Source organism: Pseudophryne corroboree, chromosome 2 (assembly GCF_028390025.1).
Source record: "Pseudophryne corroboree isolate aPseCor3 chromosome 2, aPseCor3.hap2, whole genome shotgun sequence".
NCBI lineage: Eukaryota > Metazoa > Chordata > Amphibia > Anura > Myobatrachidae > Pseudophryne > Pseudophryne corroboree.
In genome coordinates this window covers 415,652,652-415,677,625 of record NC_086445.1, presented here as the reverse complement: position 1 = coordinate 415,677,625, position 24,974 = coordinate 415,652,652, and the positions used below count along the sequence as shown (strand labels likewise).

Here is a 24,974-nt window from a genome sequence, read left to right as displayed (position 1 = left end):
TTTTTTTTTTTTTTACATTTCTTCCTAGGGGTGTTGTGAAAAAAAATTCTGATATTCTAGGGCTACATGATTAAAAAAAAAAAAAAAATTGGGAACCACTGACTTATGCTTATTATGATCCATCTTGTTAGATGAAAAAAATTAAAGCTCACTGAACACTTTTTTTTTTTTTTTTTTTCTTTACTGCGTCATGGCTTACACTGCTGCTGGAAAGGAGGGGGCACGTTTCTGCGCTGTTAAAACTCTCCGTGTTCTCTGTGATTCACAGCATAGGAAACTGAAGTGGTTTTTTTTCTTTTTTTTTTTCTTTTTTCTTTCTGCTGGCAGACCTTCTCACAATATATTGCATTAAAGAATATTTGCGTATTAAACAATACCATATGGAAACTTCACTTCATAGTTAGATAGTAACATTAGATAAACACATATTTTTAACTACAGATCTGCCAAAAGCCATTTGAACACGGACATCAACTTTTGTTTCCTCCGTTCACAAATATATATATATATATAAACCTTATTATTTCAAAACTTGTAACCATGCCAATCACAGACATAAGGTTTCCATTAGACCCAGATCTGAGAATATACTTACTGAACATTATGTTCCACACACAAAAAAACTGTAACACAAAAAATTAAATACAGTTTGCAAACTTCAATTACCTGCAGATTTCAACAGTTTTGCCGATTTCAAAATACGCTTAGTATTGGTTGATCAGGCCAATATTATACAGCATGATTGAAATGCAACACATATACTGTACCCTTTGTCACAGTACTATACAAAATTAGTGCTTCTATGGAATATTTCTTCCATACATGATATGCACACTTAAAGTTAATCCTCCCTGCCCTTCCCATACGCTGGAAAAATTTGCAATCCCTGCAATTTTTCACACACGCGACACGTCTGTCAACTGGGAAGCTGCAGTAGATCCTCTTATCACAGACTACTATCACAAAGCAACATGCCATGTTATGCTTAAAACAACCAGCAGCTCTTAGTAGCTCAGTATTGCAATATATTATTACACTCAATTACATATAATCCCTATAACCTCGGGTTGTTCACTCTATTTATTTAAAGTACCCTTCTTACACGTATGTAGCTGACTAACAAGGGGAGGTGATCTATGTGCTTTTTACTTTATTTGGCTCTTGGTCCAAAGCACTTATTCACGCAATCATTCATAGAGTGAAAAACACAGGTCACTGTTTCTTTGCTCAAATCTTTGAATTAATTTTGGTATTCTTATTTACATGCAACAGCATCTGTCAATCATAATTTCCGAGTTACTTGGTCCTTCAACTGATTTGGACATAATTTTGGTATTAATTTTACAAACAAGCAACAACAAACAGGTCCCTGAGTTATTTTACTAGTTTTTTTGTCAATCTCTCCACTTCTCATTCTCATATTATAAAAAATACAATCACACAGACAGCTGGCAGGTATAGAAACAGCATGTACTGGAATACAGCACATACCATGGTATTCTATACTTACCAGTGCTGTAATGACTTTGGATGTTCCTTCCATCATCAGCTGCTGGCTGGCTGGCACACCCCTTTGAGAATTTGATGAAGAGATCGAGATCTATAGTTCCAACGATTGCGAGCCCCCATCTGTTGAATTCTCCTATGTGAGGTTAACTAAATTAACCATCTTGTTGCTGTTTGGGTTGTTAGGTAAAATTAATGAATTGAAAATGGATTTATAAAAATCAATTATTATTTATTCAAAGGGCCACGCCCGTATACAGGGAAGAGGGACATCCTCTCGTCCTGTGTCAAATCATTTAACAACAACATACACGTATCAACAATGAGTTTTATATAATACAAAGTAGCGCCCCTTTTGTATATTCCTCCCCTATGATTTCATACCTCAGGAATACAATGTTAGGAAATAGAGTTATGCAATATTGGGACAATTGTCAAGAATACTAACATGATACTCGTGATATATTGAACTGTGTCCATATTAGGAATTACATCTGGTCTCTATGAGCTTTTAGAAAGTGCGTATGTGGAAACAATACTTAGCCAACAAAGTTGTTTTTCTCTCAGGGTGTGTATAAAGTTCAAGATGAATTTGCTATATCATCTAGCTAGAATCAAAATGGATTCTGTTATGCTTTCATATTATACTAGTGAATATGAGAACCCTTTGCTTATTGATTTCCCTGTGATTATTGCGTGTGTACATAATATACGTACTATCCCGTAGTGCACACACATAACTGTTAGGCCTTCAGCAGGTTGCCTCAGTCACAGTATTCGACATGACACACACTGCAATGACCCTGAGACATTATACCACATACCACAATGCCCGTGATATAGTATACAACACACAGTAATGCCCGACACATTATGACACATACCGCAATGTCCGTGATACATTATGCCACACACTGCAATGACCCTGAGACATTATACCACATATCACAATGCCCGTGATATAGTATACCATACACCATAATACCTGTGATACATACCGCAATGCCCGTTATACATTATGCCACACTGCAATGCCCCTGAGACATTATACCACATACCACAATGCACGTGATATAGTATGCCACACACCGTAATGCCTGTGACACATTATGACACACACCGCAATGTCCGTGATACATTATGCCACACACCGTAATGCCCATTACACATTAAGTCCTACAATAAGGCTTCTAATTACTTTTAAATTACCTGCTCGTTGCCAGGGGTTTCATGCACTGGGTGTCATGCTCGTTGCCAGGGGTTTCATGCTCTTGGTTCCATGCACGGTGCCAGGGGTTTTCATGCTCAGGGTGTCATGCTTGTTGCCAGGTGTTTCATGCACTGGGTGTCATGCTCGTTGCCAGGAGTTTCATGCACTGGGTGTCATGCTCGTTGCTAGGGGGTAGTGCTTGTTGCTAGGGCTGTGCTCCCAGTGCCACATATGTCCCCAGTGCCACATATTCCCCCACGGTGCCAGGTACTCACATGCCCCCAGTGCCACATATGCCCCCAGTGCCAGATATTCCCCCACAGTGCCAGGTGCTCACGTGCCCCCAGTGCCAAATATAGCCCCCCCCATGTGCCAGGTACACATGCAGTGCCATATATCCCCCTCAGTACCCCCCCAGTGCCATATATGCCCCCTCAGTGCCATATATGCCCCCACACTTCCCCCCAGTGCCATATATACCCCCTCAGTGCCCCCCCAGTGCCATATATGCTCCCTCAGTGCCCCCTATGCCATACATGCCCCCTCAGTGCCATATATGCCCCCTCAGTGCCCCCTGTGCCATAAATGCCCCCTCAGTGCCATACATGCCCCCTGTGCCATACATGCCCCCTCAGTGCCATACATGCACCCTTAGTGCCATACATGCCCCCTCAGTGTCCCCTGTGCCATATATGCCCCCTCAGTGTCCCCCCCCCCTCGCTGCTGTGAAGGAGGGACAAGGAGGGCACAGCGCGCGCCTCTCTCATGTCCCTCCTGCATCTCCGTCTCTCTGGTCTAATAAAGGAAGTGCCGGTTCGTGAGCCAATCAGAGCTCACGAACGGCACTTCCATTATTAGACCAGACGGACGGAGACGCAGGATGGACACTGGAGAGGCGCGCGCGGCGCGCTGTGCCCTCCGTGTCCCGTTACAGCAGGGAGGGAGAGGTGACAGCAGACTGACATGCGGACGCTCATCCGCATGTCAATCTGCTCTAAATTAGTGGCGGCGCCCCCGCAGCCCCTCGCCCCTCGCCCCCAAGCCACCGCGAGGGCTGCGGGGGCAGTAGTTACGCCACTGCGTATAAGTGTAATTAGTATGATACAGCAGCTGTGGGTCAAAGTAGGAGTAAAGAGATTTTAAAGAAGACTACATAGGAGCAATGTTAGAAATGTGGCAAGGGCAGAAGTTGTGTAGGGACCTATAAGGAAGGGTCAAACATATAAAATTCTATTTTCAAACTGAGTGTGCATTCACATGTTTTATGCCAGCTTGGCAAAATTGTTGATTATACTGCTGAGAATCTCTGGAAGCACGGTAGTCTTGGGCAATGTGATCTCGGTGGCTTCATTAGTTGGGTGGATGAGAGCTTGTGTATAAATGTATTTGCTTGTTCATGATGTGATCTAAATCAAGTCTAGTAACCAACTACTAAAATTCTGTGCTCCAAAAAGTGGAATAAAACCTGAGACGCCATGCTAAATAATAAATGTTTCTTGGAGGCTTTCCCCAAAAATCTTTTTTGCTTTTTAGGTTATTGTTCTCTTTTTTTAAATATAATAATAGACTTTTAATAAAATCCCCTATTCAAGAGTTTTATCTGCAATACATATGCCATTATCAATCTCAACTTTCATACAATAGTTACAGATAACCCTACGATAATTCATTCATATCATATTTTTCTTGTCTTTCAGGTAAAGGAAAAAGGCTCCACAAGGGTTCATGCTTTAAATAATGTCAACAAAGCACTTCAAATCTTGCAAAAAAACAATGTAAGTAATTATTAAGACCAACATCAATGGTACAGGCCATTCTAAGTAAGCTTCGGCTAACTCAGAAGGCTGATGTTGAACACATTGTGACTGATTGTCGCGATGTTTATCCAATTCTGCATCTTCAGACATATGCATGGCATCTCAAATGTCTGTAGGAGGTATTGAGACTTTGGGTTGCATCCTGCAGACATTAGCATATTTTTGAACAGCAGCTTCATCCATCTCTGAATTAGTTCATTACGTATTTTCTCTAATACTCACATAAATCATACCTTTGTACATAGGATTTGTATTATCCAAAAAACTTATAAAGTACTGTGAAATGTTGTTTACATCCATAACAAAATGTGATAAGATAGCAGAGAACAAAATATATATGATATTTATAACAAAGAAGTTTCTATTTTTGTATATACAACATGAATAACGAAAGCTTGCTTAATAGCTCAAGGTCTGCTGAAAAAAAAACAGTACCAAAATTATTTTTTCTTTGATATAATATATATATATATATATATATATAGATAGGAGAATGGGCGGCACTCTGGAGACTGTTCAATCAACTTTCTTTATTGAAAAGACATCCTACAATTGTTTCGGGCGTCCGCTCGTCGTCAGGGAGGCTCCCTCCCTGACGACGGGTGGACGCCCGAAACAATTGTAGGATGTCTTTTCAATAAAGAAAGTTGATTGAACAGTCTCCAGAGTGCCGCCCATTCTCCTATCTACAATTGGAATTCGTTCCTAGGGAGAGCACCGGAGCAGATGTCACGTAAGCAAGGGGAGTGCCGGCTGCTTGGATGATTTATATATATATATACATATATATAGTGCTGCAAGTATGGCAGTGTGGGCCAGTAAGAAATACAGCCAATATGCAGTACCGCCGGCCAGATGACCTTGTTTTCAGCCAGTGTGTATCCAAGGGGAGGAGAGTGCAGCATGCACCACTCCTCCCCTCAGTGCTCTGTCTGGTCTCCGGTGGTGGTGGCATTTATCTCAGATCAGGTACTGGTTCGTTAGCCAATTAGAGCTTGCAGACTGCCAGCAGTGGCTCCTGATTGGCTGCCGGACCACGGCCTTGATTGGCACACAAACCGGCGCATGATTTGAGATACATGACAACGACGCTGCCTGAGACCGGACTGAGCATCGAGGGGCAGGAGAGGTGCGTGCTGTGCTCTCCTCCCGTCACACACAGCAGTGGCGGCAGCACATGCAGCAGATCAAGGTGGGAGGCAGTGCTGTGAGCAGCAGTGGCACTATTTGGGGTATATGGGTATATCTGGCACTGTGGGGGCATATATGTATCTGGCACTGTGAGGACATATGTGTATCTGGCACTGTGGGGGCATATGTGTATCTGGCACTGCACTACTGGGGGCATATGTGTATCTGGCACTGTGCGGGCATATGTGTATCTGGCACTGCACTACTGGGGATATATGTGTATCTGGCACTATTGGGGGCATATGTGTATCTGGTACTGCACTACTGGGGGAATATGTGTACCTGGCACTATTGGGAGCATATGTGTATATCTGACACTATGGGGGCATATGTGTATCTGGCACTGTGGGGGCTTATGTGTATCTGACACTGTGAAGGCATATGTGTATCTGACACTGTGGGGGCATATGTGTATCTGGCTCTGTGGGGGCATATATGTATCTGGCACTGTGAGGGCATAGGTGTATCTGGCACTGTGGGGGCATATGAGTGTCTGGCACTGTGGGGGCATATTTGTGTCTGGCACTGTGGGGGCATATGTGTATCTGGCACTGCACTATTGGGGCATATGTTTATCTGGCACTATTGGGTGCATATGTGTATCTGACACTGCATTACTGGGGGCATATGTGTATCTGGCACTATTAGGGCATATGTGTATCTAGCACAGCACTATTGGGTTCATATGTGAATCTGGCCCCCATTTTCATTGGTCATGCCCCGTGTGACCCATTTTTGGTGAATGCACACAGTACCAATAAGAATTTTTTTCTACTTGCACCACTGTATATTTATGCTTGATTTTTTCAGTCTGCTGTAAATGTGTTCTGGTGACCAGACAATATCTATTAAGAGTAATGTATTAAAGAGGGTATCCATTTTTCAAATTGCTCATGCCATGACAGCGAAGACTGCAGCTGTAATTAGAGACTTCTAACATATTTGGGAACTTTTTTTTTGTGCTTTAGTGCAGTGGGTATTTATTTTGTATCTCTAGTAAGGAGTATCACTGTCTGAATTTAAACAAGGGTGCCTTGTGTTTGTAGAAAATATGAAGGAAATAGTAGCTCTTTCGAGTCTAATAAATGTATGGGTTCTATACAATTTTTGGTAGGTGTGTATGCTCTGTGACATAGTGTGCACACATGATTAGGTCACTACCCCATCTCATTTTAACAAAGGCAAACTTAAGAATTGCTCCCTTACCCCCCAGTGCTTGCTATCATCATCAACCTTTTACTCTCAATCAGTGTCTTCTTCACCTTCAAAAATGTGCTACTCTCAGCATTCCACAATAATCCCTATCTCTCTTAACTTATGACTCCATCACTCTGCTCCCATTTGCTTGCAAAGTTCATGAATTGTTTGCAGCTGAATGATCACATTTTCTCTCCTTATACTACTTGAGCCTCCCTACTGCCTTTGACTCTACTACTCCCTCTCTCATTTCTTTACACACTTTGCTCCTTGGCTTCTGTGACACCTCCCACGCATAGTTCAGCTCCTACATCTCTGGTCCTTCCTTTAGTATCTCTACTCTATCTCTTTTCTCCTTCTACTCCTCTTTTATTTTTGGCCATTTGCTCGTCCTTCTCAGCACTTCCTCTCTTGGTGAACTCATATGGTTCTTCGGCCTCCACTATCAACTTTTTGCAGGAGAAACTCAATTCTATCTTTCTTTATCGGATCTCTCTCTTTTTTTCCTAGATTGTGTGTCTAATTACTGCCTCTATCATATATAATATGTGCATCATAGTTGACAATATCACACTGTTCTCTCCTTCTTTCCTTCTGTCCTGCTGCCTGTTATATAAAATATAATATTGGCTTTATAGTTGACAATAACACACTCTGTCCTGTTCCCCACTCCCATTGCCTTGGTGTCTTCATGAACTCTAACTCAGCATGTTTCCTCACATCCATTTTCTCTCTCAGTCCTGTCACAACCTCCTCGACGACACTACCAACTTGACCCTTCCTTGTTGATTTATAACAATAGGTGTATTGGTGTAGAACAATAGACACCAGTGGAATCTTAAATGGAGTAAATGTAGTTTAGGGCAGACAGTTGGTCCTTAACGAGGCTTGTAGGTTTATTAAGGATAACAATGGTCAAAAGAGATAAGCAATTGCTTTGGTTGCCTAGTGGTTAATTAGCTACTGCCGTGCAGTACAGTACATCACACAGAGACACTCTAAGATGATGTGGGGTCGTGCATGTGCAGTAAGGACTCAGGCAGCCATTTTAGTAACTGTGTCCCGCCAACTTCAATGAAGGAGCAGGATGCAGCGCTGGGGTACAACACTCCCCTTCACTACAGACTTTCTCTGTTTATACAAAAAACACATTTTACATCAGCATATGGATTCCCAGGTAAATTTCCTATAACTGAAAACAGGGGTTATGAATCAAAAAAATTAACTGTGAAACACATGGACATGTTAAACACTTTTCAGTCCTCATTTTCTTTTGAAAATGTTTAGTAAATATGACATTAGTCCCTTTTGCGAACATATGTTCAGCTGACTTATTTTCACTTGCTAGAACAGTAACGCTAATATCAAGGTCTACTTTTCACTAGCTCATGAATGAAATGATATCTTACAGCAATGTACTTGGATTTTCTATGGTGCTTGGGGAGTAATTCAGACCTGATCACTGGGCAGCAATTTTTGCAGCCCTGTGATCGGATAGTCGCTGCCTACAGGGGGAGGGTATTTTAGCTGTGCAATTGTATGAACACATGTGTAGCAGAACTGCACAAACTAATTTTGTGCAGTCTCCACGCAGCCCAGGACTTACACAGCTGCTGCGATCACATCAGCATGTCTGGGACTGGAATTGATGTGAGGAACCCTCCCTGCAAATGCTTGGACACGCCTGCATTTTTCCAAACACTCCCAGAAAACGGTCAGTTGCCACCCACAAATGCCCTTTTCCTGTCAATCTCCTTGCGATCGCCCGTTCGTTCGGAAATTTCGCACCATCCCAATGCTGGCCGGCAATCCCCAATGCTGCAGTCCATCGTGCCTACGCATTGTGGTGCATGTGCAGTTCAGATCCGATCGCAGGCTGTGAGAAAATGCAGCATAGCGGTCAGGTCTGAATCGGCCCCTTGGTGTTGTAGGAAACATCAATGTTGCTTCCCTAGGTTGATAGTAAATTGGCTCACCCAGCTCACAGCATGTGTGAAGTCTGGATGAGTCAGTGGCGGAACTAGAGAGTGGTAGGCCCAGGTGCAACAACAGGTATTAGATGAATTATTTAATTTGCTAAAACGGTAACGCTAATACCTAGTTCTACTTTCGACTAGCTCATGAATGAAATAATGTCTAACAGCAATGTGCTTAGACCTTCCATGGTGCTTGGTATTTGTAGGAAAGATCAATGTTGCTTTCCTAAGGATGATAGCAAATTGTCTCACCAAGCTCACAGCATGTGTGATGTCTGGATGAGTCATTGGTTGAACCAGTGAGTGATGGGCCCAAGTTCAACAATAGTTTTTGGCTCCGACCTCAACCTCCTCAGTCACACCCTACCTCCTCTGTCCCCCCTACCAAATCAGGGACTCTGTGTGCACCTAAAAAAGTTGATGGCCTTGTAGGGAAGAGTGTGTGGCCTCACGGCACACAGTGTATCATTATTATTCATGTACAATGCAAAAAAGTCATTAATCAAATCAGGGTAATCATGATTTTATTTAAGACTATTTTGCATTGTTCATGAATGTAATATCAATACACTACAGACAGCATTAGTGACCCTATATACTACAGACATAATTAGTGACTACCATAAAGTATATTGTGAGACATTAGTGAGCATCATATAAAACAGCTCTAGTAATAACAATATAATACACATCATTAATGACACATCCCCGCCTCACTGACAGCAGCACATCACTGCACATTCTCAATGACAGCAGCACATCTCTGCCTCACTGACAACAGCACATCACCGTGCATCGTCACTGACAGCGGGACATCCCTGCCTCACTGGTGCTCAACCACTCACCCAAGAGTGGTGTACAGTATGTAGGCACCAGAGTAGATTCTACTGTTTATACATAACCTGTTCTCAGTGTACAGAATTAATATAGATATATCATACGTATATAGAGTAGGAATAGAACCTGTGGCATGCGCAGTGAGCCACCGAGCCCGCAGCATGATGAGTGCAGCGAACATGCAAGGGGCCTCATTTCGCTCACCCCCCTGCCGGAATTCTGATGGCTTGGATCCCGGCATCAGTATACAGACCACCAGGATCCTGGCCGCCAGCAAACCATACCCAAAGCATATATAAAAATATAAATGTCAATTTAAACAAGCAGCCGCACTCAAATACTTCAAATAGTCATCAAATGTATTAAATAAATAAACAGTGACATACCAACATTTCGGAGCCCTAAGCTCCTTTGTTACACCTTGACAATACACGTACCAGTTGTGCTCATAAGTTTACATACCCTAGCAGAATTTGTGATTTTCTGGCCATTTGTCAGAGAATATGAATGATAACTCACAAACTTTTCTTTCACTCATGGATAGTGGTTGGGTGAAGCCATTAATTGTCAAACAACTGTGTTTACTTTTTTTAAATCATAATGACAACAGAAACTACCCAAATGACCCTGATCAAAAGTTTACATACCCCAGTTCTTAATACCATGTATTGCCCCCTTTAACATCAATGACAGCTTGAAGTTTTTTGTGGTAGTTGTGGATGAGGCTCTTTATTTTCTCAGATGGTAAAGCTGCCCATTCTTCTTGGCAAAAAGCCTCCAGTTCCTGTAAATTCTTGGGCTGTCTTGCATGAACTGCACGTTTGAGATCTCTCCAGAGTGGCTCAATGATATTGAGGTCAGGAGACTGAGATGGCCACTCCAGAACCTTCACTTTATTCTGCTGTAGCCAATGACAGGTCGATTTGGCCTTGTGTTTTGGATCATTGTCATGTTGGAACGTCCAAGTACGTCCCATGCGTAGCTTCCGGGCAGATGAGTGCAAATTTCCTCCAGTATTTTCTGATAACATGCTGCATTCATCTTGCCATCAATTTTGACCAAGTTTCCAGTGCCTTTGTAGCTCACACATCCCCAAAACATCAGCAATCCACCTCCGTGTTTCACAGTAGGAATGGTGTACCTTTCATCATAGGCCTTGTTGACTCCTCTCCAAATGTAATGTTTATGGTTGTGGCCAAAAAGTTACATTTTGGTCTCATCACTCCAAATGACTTTGTTTCAGAAGTTTTGAGGCTTGTCTCTGTGCTGTTTGGAGTATTGTAAGCGGGATGCTTTGTGGCATTTGCGTAGTAATGGCTTTCTTCTGGCGACTCGACCATGCAGCCCATTTTTCTTCAAATGCCTCCTTATTGTGCATCTTGAAACAACCACGCCACTTTTTCTTCCGAGAGTCCTGTATTTCAGCTTAAGTTATTTGTGGATTTTTCTTTGCATCCCGAACAATTTTCCTGGCAGTTGTGGCTGAAATTTTTGTTGGTCTGCCTGACCATGATTTGGTTTTCACAGAATCCCTCATTTTCCACTTCTTAATTAGAGTTTGAACACTGCTGATTGGCATTCTCAATTGCTTGGATATCTTTTTATATCCCTTTCCTGTTTTATACAGTTCAATTGCCTTTTCCCGCAGATCCTTTGACAATTCTTTTGCTTTCCCCATAACTCAGAATCCAGACACGTCAGTGCAGCACTGGATGAAAGATGCAAGGGTCTTTGAGGAGTCCAGAAACTCACTGACCTTTTATATACACACACACTGATTACTAGCAAACAGATCACAGGTGAGGATGGTTACCTTTAGTAGCCATTCAAACCCATTTGTGTCAACTTGTGTGCATGTTATCAGGCCAAAATCTCCAGGGTATGTAAACTTTTGATCAGGGTCATTTGGGTAGTTTCTGTTGTCATTATGATTTAAAAAGAGTAAACCCAGTTGTTTGACAATAAATGGCATCACCCAACCACTTACCATGAGTGAAAGAAAAGTTTGTGAGTTATCATTCATATTCTCTGACAATTGGCCAGAAAATCACAAATTCTGCTAGGGTATGTAAACTTATGAGCACAACTGTATGTATACACTTTAAGGATGGTTGAACTGTACTGTGCTTTAAGGCTGGCACTGCTGACCTGGCTTCTGGCTTGCTCTCCATAGCAACGGCTTCAACAGTAAGGTTCCAAGTCCTCGTTGCAGCAGCTTAAACTCACAGTGCATCCCTTCTCCCAGTAAACATTGCGTGGCCAGTGGAGAGAGACTGGTGCTGAAGCGTCAACTTTTCATTGATGACGTTGCCGTGTCATCCACTTTTCCCCGCAACTACTCTCCTCCATACTAGGTGTGGCCAGTGGCACAGTGGTGCGCCATAATCATATAATGAGTCACTGACTCAATTTAGAGCCGCTGCAGATGGGCTCCTTCATTGCAGCGGGCCTCCGTGCAATGCACTGACTGCACCACCACAAGTTCCACTACTTGGATGAGTTGCTATACTAGCATACATTACACTTCTAATAGCCTTTTGATAAGGTACATCACTCATGTCATCTAACTCTATTTCCCATGTGGGTAAACATGGCATTGGTTAGTCTAGTGCTTTTCTCATTGGGAGTGCACATTGGTTTGACATCTGACATTTCATACTTTTCAAGAATTGCTTAAATGTATGTCAGCTAATCAATAGTGATTGCTCCTGTCTCCAAGCTTTATGAAATTCTTAAGCACAGCATGATGATTTGCAGGACTTAGGTCTTTTCAGCTTAAATTTCTGTTCCAATGGCTGCTTAACACTTCATATGTGCTGCACAGGGCCTGCTAGTAACAGATCATTCACATAAACTAAAGTGATTATACAATTTCTGCTCAGTGTATTTGTGGTAGGTAAAATGGGGGTCATTCAGACCCAATCGCACACTGCATTTTTTTCCGCATCCGTGCGATTGGGTCTGAACAGCACATGCATGTGGCCCACAATGCGCAGGCGCGTTGGCCAATTGTGATGGCCATCGCCAGGCAGCGACGTATCTAACAAAGAATCTAACAAAGAAAGCGATCACACCGACGATCGCAAGAAGATTGACAGGCATAAGGCATTCGTTCGTGGGCGGCAACTCACCGTTTTCTGGGAGTGTCCGCAAAAACGCAGGCATGACCAGCCGTTCAGGAGGAGGATTCCTCACGTCACTACCTGCTCGGATCGTCGCAGTGGCTAAGTAAGTCCTGGGCTGTGCAGAAACTGGACAAACTTTTGTTTTTGCAGCTCACTGCACAGCCAATCGCACCCCTGCAAAGCGCTTACCCACTCCCCTGTAAACGGTGATTACCTGGTCGCAGCAGTGCAAAAAATAGACTGCGTGCGGCCAGGTCTGAATTAGGCCCAATGATCAGTCTTTGAGCGTAACAAGTCCATTTCAAGAAGTACAACATCTAACTTAATGTACCAACAACCACCACTTTGCCTTAAGCATACAAATCTTTCTTTAGTAAATACACTTCTGCCTCTTGGAATGTGTTCACAGTAGTGTACAGGAGGTTCCAGGTAGATCTCTTGTAGCAATTCTCCATTTAAGAAGGCTGAGGTGAAGTCTAATTGGCATAGCAGTAAGTTATAGATAACAAATATGGCAGTGATAAAAAATAATGTACTGTACCTCGCCACAGGAGAGATCTTGGCATAATCCGTACCAGATTTATGTATATCCCTTTGCAACTAGACAACCTTGAAATGGCTAATGATTCTATCTGCATTTTACAGAAGATCCATTTGTTCTTGACTGTTTTGCTGTGGCTTGGTTTGTTGACTGTAGTACATGTACCATTGTCAATTAAATATACCATTTATTTGTCTATTTTCTATTCTTCGCAGTTATTTGTTGACTTTACTTTCTGTAAACTGTATTTTCAGATTAACAGAATGTGAGTTTGCAAACTCCCTTGTCGGTTCTCATAGAACTTCTGCTTTGTTGTTGAGTTTGGATATTTGTATTGTCAGCTTCTTATACAGACATGCTTTCTGCTGCTGGCATGTCCAAAGTAATAAATGTGTTCTGTAGTTCTTGTATCAGCTTTATTTTAGGTGGTGCTGTTTCTAGAAATGTACCAATTCTTGACTTTATGAGCTTTTTCTTTGTGTGTCCCTATCTTGACAATATATAAGCAGGATAAATTCCATTGATTTAGATTCAGCTTGCGTCTTTTCTCTTTAAGGGGAACATTTACCAAGCAGTGATAAGAACGGAGAAGTGAGCCAGTGGAGAAATTTCCCCATCATCCAATCAGCAGCTGTATCATTTTATAGTATGCAAATTATAGATGTTACTTCAGTGCTGATTGGTTGCCATGGGCAACTTCTCCACTGGCTCACTTCTCCGCATTTATCACTGCTTAGTAAATTTACCCCTACGCACAGATGTGCCCTTATAACCCCCTAATCTCAATACACCATGTGGTGCGATACACCTGGAATGAGTGAGCTGCCAGGTGTTTTGCGACTCTGCTTGCACAGAGCATCTTTTTTACATCACATAGAAATGCATCTTAGTAACAAATGTCAATAAATCACTTCATGAGACTGCATTGACTAATTTGATATGCGACACTTGTATATCTGTGTGCGACTGAATCTAAATACAAAGCACATTTGAACTTGGGGGGGCATTAATTTGCTGGCAAATGGTGCAAATTGCCATTTCTACAGTGTTTAAATGCTAGCAATGGCACCTCATCTCGGACCCTTTGCCTTGCTGGATGCATGCCAGATTCGCACAAAAGGGTTTGCTATCCTATGGTGAAGCAAATACTTTTGTGTTCCTTTCAGAATTACATTTATTCTGCTCACCCTCACTAACAAAACCCTCACCACTTTCCCTTCATACACCAGTGACCTCACCATGAGATACTCTCCAGCTTCGCCACTCCACTCCACCTCTAACCTTCACCTTTCTTCTTCCAACATCTTCTCATTTCCATTTCCAAACTTTCTTCTGCACTGCTTCTCACCAGTTGAACTCATTACCTTGCCTATCCAAACTCTGTCCCAACCTAAAGACCTGATCGTAGCAGCAATTTTGTTAGCAGTTGGGAAAAACCATGTGCACTTCAGGTGTGGCAGATATAACATGTGCAGAGAGCGTTAGATTTGGGGGGTTATTTTGTTTCTGTGCAGGGTAAATACTGGCTGCTTTATTTTTACACTGCAATTTAGATTTCAGTTTGAACACACCCCGCTCAAATCTAACTCTCTCTGCACATGTTATATCTGCTCCCCCCTGCAGTGCACATGGTTTTACCCAATTGCTAACAAATTTGCTGCTATGATCAGGTCTTAATTACCCTCTAAGTCCTTAAAATGCTCCCTCAAAACCCACCTCTTCATGCGAACATAACCTGTCCCTTGCAAACCCATGATCTAATAGTATCCGGTCAGAATCATAGCGTTCCAGATCCCGACAGTCAGAATACCGTCGCCTGAATCTTGACAGTGCTCGGAATGCTGGTGCCAGCATCCTGACATTAATCACAGTTCCAGTGCCGGGATGCTGTACGAGGTTTTGCCAGGGCTGCGGAGAGATAAGCCATGAGGGGGAAATTAGGTTTAGGATGTGGGGGGAGGGTCAGGCTGTGTGGGGGAAGGGTAAGGGTTAGGCTGTCGGGGGGGTAGGTTAGGGGGTTTGATGATTAGGGATAGAATACTTTCCTACCAGGTGTCAGGATCCTGAGCATCAGAATGCCACTCTCTGCATTATGACTGCCGGCATTCCAAGCACCTGGATCCCGTTATCATCCCAATCTAACGATTGTCTTTGGAAATTTCCATTATTAACCAGGTTGGCTACAGATGTATCTTCAAGCATATAACCTCAATACTCCCTGCAGCGTGAGATGCCTGGCGGAAGCCTCCAGGTCCCATGCAACTTTGCTAACGGGTGCAACACAGTGCAACTAGGATGCACCAGGAGAATGTGCTGATTAATTTTATGTGTGACATTTGTAAGTGTTCGAGTCTGTATACAAGTAGAACTCGGCATGAAAAAAAGCCACAACTGCTGCATTACAGCACTACATACATAGATTCAGAGACTCGGCTGCACACAGATATACAGTAAAAGTGTCACGAAAAAAGACACCCGGTGTTAGCAGAGTCTCACAGGACCTGGTGCGAAGAGTGGGACTATTTAGTCGGACTGAAGAAACAATGTATGAGGACACATCTGTAGTTATAGAATATTCTGACATTTAGAAAGCATACTGCAGGTTCAAGTTTAATTTTTTTATCTTTATGTGACCCCCTTGATTTGTTGTCACATCAGCAAACATTAGGAAGTCTATTTGTATGGCTGTTTCAAGATTTTATGCTGTGTGATTATGTTGTGTATTGGAAGCAGCCACTCATAGAGACAAGGAAAAGCATGGTCCCAAATATCTGCATAATGCAATTATAATGGGATACGGTCATTAGGTCGACCACACTTAGGTCGACAGTAATTATGTCGACCACAATTAGTCAACATGCATTAGGTCGACATGGTCACTATGTCGACATGGTCAGTAGGTCGACTTGCACTAGGTTGACATGCGTTTTTCCCAAAATGTTTTAATTTTTTGGAACTTTTTCATACTTTACGATCCACGTGGACTATGATTGGGACTAGTAACTTGTGCCGAGCGTAGCGCGAGCCATGCGAGGGGACACTGTGCACTAATTGGGGTTCCCCATCACTTTACAAAGAAAACAACTCCAAAAAAGTGAAATAACTCATGTCGACATTGTTCATGTCGACCTAGTGACCATGTAGACCTAGTGATCATGTTGACTTAGTGCATGTCGACCAATAGTGGTCGACATAATGACCCATACCCATTATAATATACAAGGTGAAAGAGAGAGGGATAGAAGGGCTGCACAGTAGCTAGGCTCAAGTTCAACAGAAAACAGATCTATAGCAGCTGTGTAGTATTTCGAATTAACACTATTATATATCAACTTGACAATCCACTATCCCTATATGGCTACAAGTAACCTATAGAAAGGGAGATGCACTGAAGAGCAAAAACATGAATAAACAGAGGGAAAGAAGGAGAAAAGTACTCTGCAGTGTTTAATCTCTATGAAAATATTGCAGAATTATAGTAGTCCTAATCAGAAAAAAAACATTCAAACAATTTCACAATGGTATAATGGCATTACATGTATAATACAGTATGTCAAACCGCCAAAAAGGCAATGTTTTGCACACTTCATAAATGTTTGATCTTTGTGCAAAAAAATAAATAAAGTATGGCATTCATAATCTGAAAAACCATTTCTAACATTTCACAATAGCATAAAGGAGGATGTGGTCTGGATGCTGGCGGTCGGGGGATGCTGGAAGTCGGAATCCTGACACCATATTAATGCATAAGCAGATCACATGTAATCTCCAGAAGTTAAAGTAGTATTAGAAAAAAACAGAGCCTGTGCAGTTAAAGTAGGTGAGTTATAATTTGCTGTCACCCATTTGCCAGCAGGCATTGAATGGGGGATGACAGTTAAAAAACCATAGGCACAGTAGAATTAAAATTTAGTACAGCATTTGCTGTCAGAGTCCTCCATGTAAATATACCCTGGGGAAGGTAGTGTTGATGAGAGTGCCGATGAATAAAGTGTTATCAAAAGTGTGAGCGGTAATTTGTTCTGGGGGTGTTCAATATGCACACAGGGACCCCCAAGAAGGCACTTGACACGTATTTTGTTGGGGCTTGTTGACATAGAGTAAATTTTTAATTACAGTACTTACTGGTATATGAATTTACAATGTGCTCCTCCTACTCCAGGGTACTTTTTCTCTTTAATTACTGTACCTCTGTTAAGTCATACAACTAGCCCATTTGGATAACAGATGTTTCCTATGGATCCATTAACAAAAACAGTACATAGGTAAGTGTAGCGAGATTATTAAATGTATAAGATATACTGAATGTACTTCTTAAATTATGAATAAAAGCTTATGGTTAATTCTAGCACTACCATAGTCTTTGTGCTGGTTCCTCTTTTCAGAGGGGGCTGTTGAGTTTCTAAAGGCAGGTAAATTGTGTTTGCTAGACAAGTTGGAAATATTAATCATTATATAGAGCTGAAAGCTCAATCTCAAGGCTTGGCAAAGATCACGTAGGTCTCAAAACTTTCTGTTTCTTTGTACTCTATGAAAGACAATGTCTTCTTGTATCTTTGGAGTGGAAAACCAATGTGGTTGATAATTGATTGCATAATATTAACATTGAGGAGCAGGTCAGTAAACACATTATACTCCCTTTCAATTGTATTCATGCTGTTTTTCAGTAGATGGCTAGAACCAATGGTGTAAATAAGTCATCACTTTTGTCTTACAGTAAACGTAATAAATAACCTTGCAGAACATTCTGTCTGGCTTTCCTAATTCTATCAACTTTCACCTGAAGGATAAATTCAAATGAATGGCATTGTTTGCTATAGAAACTTGCAGCTTTCAGATATCCTAGGATAGCGTATGAAAGATAAATGGTCACTGGCTTGATGTATTGTACTGCTTTGGTAACTTTACTGGGACATTGCATTGCATGTGTCTAAGCAATACTGTATATTGATTTATCAGTTTGGCAAATACTTATTTAGAGCTTGCATTGCAAAAAATCATTCATAAATCTGTGTGACCATATGAAAATTCTAAACTGACCAAGATTATCATGACAGATCCTAGCATTTGGAAAAAGAATCATTCAATGGCCATCAAAATAAGAGAAGATGCATTATTGCTCAAAGAATATTGAGGCAGACCTTTTTATATCTAGGTCTGTTTTATTCTACTAATCCTTTTTATTTATCCTCTAGAGTACAGTAATACTTGTTTTCATTCATCAAATATTGCTTTTTTTTTTTCATTTTTATCCATCATCACCCCAGTTTCGACCAGCAATATATTTACATCTTTTCACTGAGGTCAGTTAAAAAGCATAACAGATTACAGCGGTTATTTTTTGGAAATGTAAGCTTACTGTATATGCTAAATTTGGCATGAGATCATATAACAAGGGCTCAAAACTGAATGATACACTGAGTATATGTGTTACTTGGAAAGCCCAGTGTTTGCACGTAATGCCTTATTATAGCAAATATGAAACATACACAAATATTAGACTATGGGCCTAATTCAGCATGTACTTTATCATTACCTTTACTCTGACATGCTGGTGTCAACCCAGCACAGGTCAAGTCTGCCCCGCATGCCAGATCCAGCCCCCCCCCGCACACATGAGAAAGCATCACATGGCGGCGATACTTTTGCATGTTTAGGTTAGCCCTCTGCCTACACAGCCTAGCAGCTAAGGCAGACGGCTACCAATATGTTTCGGGATCACAGCAGCTGCGTATAATCTCATGCAGCTGTCGCGGCCCACCCCGCAAATGGTCCGGACACACCTGTGTCCCCCAATGCCACTGCGTTGCCCCTTAAATGCTGCCATAATGCCCCCTCCCACCTCGCGAACGCCTCTGCCTGTCAATCAGACAGAGGTGTTCGCAGATGTGAGATGACATCCATCTCACAGTATCTGCATGCGCAGTGTGGCTTCTGTGGGTTTGCACACTTCACAGGGCATCAGCATGCAGCGTTCGAATGCTGAATTAGGCCCTATGAATGAAGCATGGCAACAAGCACACATAGTAAAATAGCTTAGCATGTCACCCTGATGTTGCTGCAAATGGTCTAGACAGCGCAGAGGACACACACACTACTTTCATGTACTAAAATTAATAGATTACTATGAAGAAGTTATTTATGACACAGTATATGTGTCATAAGTACCTTCTTTGTATTAGTGCAATCTTTAATGCCTCCCCTGCCTCCCCTGACTGCACGTCCCTGGAGCATATTCTACCTTCCAAAATTGCTTTTGGGTGAAGCTGAGCAATTGCATATGTAAAAGGTGAGGATTCTGACAAGCTGGATCCTCTCCACTTTATTCCTTTACGTAAAACAACCCTTTATGCCTATGCAGAGCAGTAGTAAACAGGACATACCTCACAGCCTTCCAGCCAGATGGGAACAAAGTTGTCCCAATTGGGATGGAAGGATAGAGTCGTCAAATTGGTTCTGTCAAATCTGGGAGGTAGGGAAATGTAAGGTAAGTGACAGATGTGTACACATCTGTATGGGCACATATATGTGCACACTATTTTTGGCATGCTCAGTGCAAATTTTGGGATTTTGCTCTATACAAACGTACTATTTTTTACTTGTCAACTGCCATACAGCTCCATGTATTAAGGGGATAAATGAGGGACGTGAAGATACTAAAGTCAGAAAAAAATCCCTGCACATACCGCTTCTCAGTATGTACTAATGGGATATCTCTGCAGCCTGCTAGCGCTAATAGTAGTCTAAAATATTGGTGCTGCACGTGGTTCATTAGCACTGTCAAAGGCACCAATGGCAGACCTTAAGGGGGCCATTCCGAGTTGGTCGCTCGCTAGCTACTTTTTGCAGCCGTGCAAATGCATAGTCGTCACCCACAGGGGAGTGTATTTTCGCTTTGCAAGTGTACAAACGCGTGTGCAGCCGAGCGGGATGAAAACGTTTTTTTGCAGTTTCTGAATAGCTCTGTACTTACTCAGCCCTTGCGATCACTTCAGTCTTTTTGGTCCCGGAATTGACGTCAGGCACCCATCCTGCAAACGCCTGGACACGCTTGCGTTTTTCCAAACACACCCAGAAAATGGTCAGTTGACACCCACAAACGCCCTCTTCCTGTCAATCTCCTTGCGGTGCATACGCATGTGCAGTAGTAACCTGATCGCTGCACTGCGAAAAACATCAGCGAGCGATCAACTCGGAATGACCCCCTATGTGTCCTAGGTGTTACCACAGAAGGAGGAGAGGTTATTTACTGAAGGCTGTCTTCTTCAGACCTAATATCGCCACCTGTAGCTGCAGGTATCTGCTTGTCCTCGCTGGAGAAACAGGAAGTAAACTCTGTCACTATGGGCGGCTGTCAATAAAGTTGTTTCCAAAAATCTCTCTACTGTTGCTGCTGCACTGTTCAGGATTTAGGAGAGGTGAGTCTCACACCCACAGTGCAGAGGCAGCATGTTCCTCTGCTGTCACCGCCAAGGGGGTTACTTTACGTTCACCTCCTCGGTGTGGCTATTTTTATTAATTATTGCTATAGCCACCACCTGCTTCTCAGGTGAAGCAGGAGAGGCCTTTTCTCCACTATAAATGTAATAATAGTACATGGACCCACAGTTTTAAAAGACAACCACTTGTTTGTTATCTTACTATACATTATGAGTTGATGTATTAAGCAGTGGTAAGAGTGGAGAATTGCCCATAGAAACCAATCAGCTTAACCTATTTTCTCATATGTCCTAGAGGATGCTGGGGTCCACTTCATGACCATGGGGTATAGACGGTTCCGCAGGAGCCATGGGCACTCTTAAGACTTTTCAATGGGTGTGAACTGGCTCCTCCCTCTATGCCCCTCCTCCAGACCTCCGTTTTAGAAATGTGCCCAGGCAGACTGGATGCACTCTGAGGAGCTCTACTGAGTTTCTCTGAAAAGACATGTTAGGTTTTTTATTTTCAGGGGGAACTGCTGGCAACAGACTCCCTGCTTCGTGGGACTGAGGGGGCAGAAGTAGGAACCAACTTCCTAAAGAGTTTCATGGCTCTGCTTCTGGCTGACAGGACACCATTAGCTCCTGAAGGGAACTGAACGCTAGCCGTGCCTAGATGCTCACTCCCACAGCATGCTGTCACCCCCCTCACAGAGCCAGAAGTCAGAAGACAGGTGAGTGTTAGAAGACAGATCTTCAATCAAGAAAGTGACGGCTAAAGGTACCGCGCAGCTGGTGAGAGCGCAGCGCGCCATGTTGCCCACACATACACAGGCACTGCAGGGTGCAGGGCGCGGGGGGGTGCTCTGGGCAGCATGAAACCTATGGAAACTGGCATAAATAAGGGGCATAAGTTGCTGAGGCACAGTCCTATCCCTGCCAGTATAAAAAATCACCTCATAAAAGCTGAGGAGAAACACACCATTGAAGAGTGGCGCTTCCTCCTCAGTCAGCCAGCACACTGCTCAGCACCATTTTCTCTCTCTCCTTAGGCTGCAGAGACAACACTGGTCCTCCTCCACTACTGAACAAGTATCAGGGTGCAAAACAGTGGGGGGGAACAGTGAATTTGGTGCTATATAATTGTGTGATTAACATTATAAAAGCGCTGAATGTCAGTGGGCATTTTGTGTTCACAGACATTGTGTTACTGGTGCTGGGTTGTGAACTGGCAAAATCCTATCTATGTCCCTCTGACAGATTTTACTGTGGGTCTGTCCCCTATAAATCCCAGAGTGTCTGTGGTGTGGTTCTGCATGTGTGTGACATGTCTGTGGCAGGGAACTCTGTGGAGACATGTTAGGGACACAGAGGTGTAATATGACACCGAGAGCCTGACTGGGTGAAAGGTTACATGATAGTGTGAATCATATCAGTAAGAGGTTGGACTGAATCTCATACAGAAATTGAAAATAATCTGTTGAAGATGTGATTTTTAATAGTTCTGCCTTTCATCCACAGGGACCTTTCTGGGTCACATACAAATTTGCACAAGTAGTACAAACTGATACCGACACGGACTCTTCCTGTGTCGACACTAGTGCTTCCAGGGGAATAGGTCATAAGTTAGCAAAAAAGCATTCAAAACATGTTTAAGCTATAAAGGAGGTGTTAGAAGTTACGAAGCCCCCTTCTTTTACCACAAGGAGAGGGTTTACTTTAGTAAAGAAGTAATGTAATTTTCCCTCCACCTCAGGTCTGATTTAACCTGAAAAGAAATTTCTGATTCCCAAAAGGATATCAGGCAGCTTACCTTTTTCCAAAAAAGGTGGGAGTCACCCTGTATTTTAGACAGGGCCCTGTCATAAAAGAGAAAAGGTGTTTCTCCCTGTGCCTGGAATGGCTTTACTTAAGCAGCTGACTGACCGCAAGTGAGTGAGCTGATTTATTGATGTGGACAATGGGACACTACTCAGGCCTACCATTGTCTGTGAGTGGGTGAGTAGTGCTATTGAAAAGTGGTCAGAAAACTTGTCATTAGACATTGACACAATAGATGGAGACGAGATACTCCTAAAGTTAGATCATATCAAAGATGCTGCTGCGTACGTACTAGAATCCATTAAATATATTGGTTTCTTGGGATCAAGAACCGCTACCATGGCAGTATCGGCTCGGAGGGCGTTGTGGATCCGCCAGTGGAATGCTGATGCAGATTCCAAAAGAAATATGGAGGCTCTTCCATATAAAGGTGAGGCCTTGTTTGGTGATGGGCTGGATGCGTTAGTCTCGGCGGCTACCGCAGGTAAGTCGACATTCTTGCCTTATGCTCCTACACTGGCGAAAAAGACACATCAGTCTCACATACAGTCCTTTTGGCCCAAAAAATACAAAAAGGCCAAAGGTCTCCCCTTTTTTGCAGGTAGGGGAAGGGGAAAAGGAAAGAAATCCGCAGCATCTCCCGGATCGCAGGAGCAGAAGTCCACCCCTGTTCTGCCAAATCTGCAGCATAACGTTGGTGCTCCCTTGCGGGAGTCCGCTCGGGTGGGAGCACATCTGAAACTTTTCAGCCAAATCTGGATTCAATCTGGCCTGGACCAATGGGTCTTACAAATAGTGTCCCATGGGTACAAACTAAAGTTTCAAGATGTCCCCCCATGCCGATTTTTCAAATCGACCTTGCCTGCTTCTCTTCTGGGAAGAGAAGCAGTAACAACGGCAATTCAAAAATTATGTCAGGATCAGGTCATTGTCCTGGTACCCTTGGCAAAGTAAGGAGAATGTTTTTTATTCAAGCCTCTTTGTAGTTCCGAAGCCGGCGGCTTGGTCAGACAGATTTTAAACCTGAAAAATCTGAATCTCTACCTGAAAAGGTTCAAGTTCAAGATGGAATCCCTGAGGGTAGTGATTTCCAGTCTGGAAGAGGGGGACTTCATGGTGTCAGTAGACATAAAAGATGCTTACTTGCATGTTCCCATTTATCCTCCTCACCAAGCTTATTTGAGATTCGCAGTACAGGATTGCCATTACTAGTTTCAGACTTTGCCGTTCGGACTCTCCACGGTACCGAAGGTATTCACCAAGGTGATGGCGGAGATGATGGTTCTCCTTCGTTAAAAAGGAGTCAATATAATTCCTTATCTGGACGATCTCCTAATAAAAGCGAGATCCAGGGAACAGTTGGTGCAGAACATTGCACTCTCCCTGTCAATACTCTAACAACACGGTTGGATCATGAATTTTCCAAAGTCGCAGTTGGAACCGACGACAAGATTGTCCTTTTTAGGGATGATTCTGGACAGAGAAGTACGGAGAGTATTTCTTCCAGTGGAAAAGGCTCTGGAAATCCAGAAAATGGTCAAACAAATATTGAAACCAACAAGCGTGTCGATCCATCAATGCATTCGGTTGTTGGGGAAAATGGTAGCTGCCTACGAGGCAATACAGTTTGGCCAATTTCATGCCAGAGTATTCCAGTGGGACCTGGTGGACAAGTGGTCCGGATCCCACCTACACATACACCGGAAAATAATCCTGTCCCCCAAAGCCAGGATTTCACTCCTGTGGTGGCTACACAGTTCTCACCTACTGGAGGGACGCAGGTTTGGGATTCACAACTGGGTCCTAATAACCACGGATGCAAGTCTCTGGAGAGCTGTCACACAGGGGGAAAGCTTCCAAAGAAAATGGTCAAGTCAGGAAGCCTGCCTTCACATAAACGTTCTGGAATTGAGAGCCATTTACAACGGCCTTCTACAAGTGGTACATCTTCTTCAAGATCCCGTGCAGATCCAGTCGGACAATGTAACAGCAGTCGCGTACATAAACAGGCAAGGCGGAACAAAAAGCAGAGCGGCAATGGCAGAGGTGACAAGGATTCTCCTCTGGGCAGAAAGACATGTTAGAGCTCTGTCAGCAATTTTCATTTCGGGAGTGGACAACTGGGAAGAATACTTCCTCAGCAGACACAATCTCCATCCAGGAGAGTGGGACCTCCACCAAGAAGTCTTCACAGAGGTGACAAGTCTTTGGGGAGTTCCTCAAGTAGACATGATGGCATCTCGTCTAAACAAGAAACTTCAGAGATATTGTTCCAGGTCGAGAGACCTTCAAGCAATAGCAGTGGATACACTGGTGACCCAGTGGGTGTTTCGGT

At 42.9% G+C, this 24,974-nt stretch overlaps 1 protein-coding gene across 9 annotated transcripts in view; it reads left to right on the top strand.

The window, feature by feature from the left end:
- Positions 1 to 24,974, top strand: part of DMD (dystrophin) — a 3,641,189-nt gene that overhangs the window by 770,853 nt on the left and 2,845,362 nt on the right. For all 9 annotated transcript variants that reach the window (XR_010221499.1, XM_063953479.1, XM_063953476.1 and 6 more), the window contains exon 4: positions 4,414 to 4,491. Coding sequence is in view for 8 of the 9 variants with exons in the window: in XM_063953479.1 (XP_063809549.1) it covers positions 4,414 to 4,491 (78 nt within the window). In the remaining variant the exon portion in view is untranslated. The remainder of the gene's footprint in view (positions 1 to 4,413; positions 4,492 to 24,974) is intronic.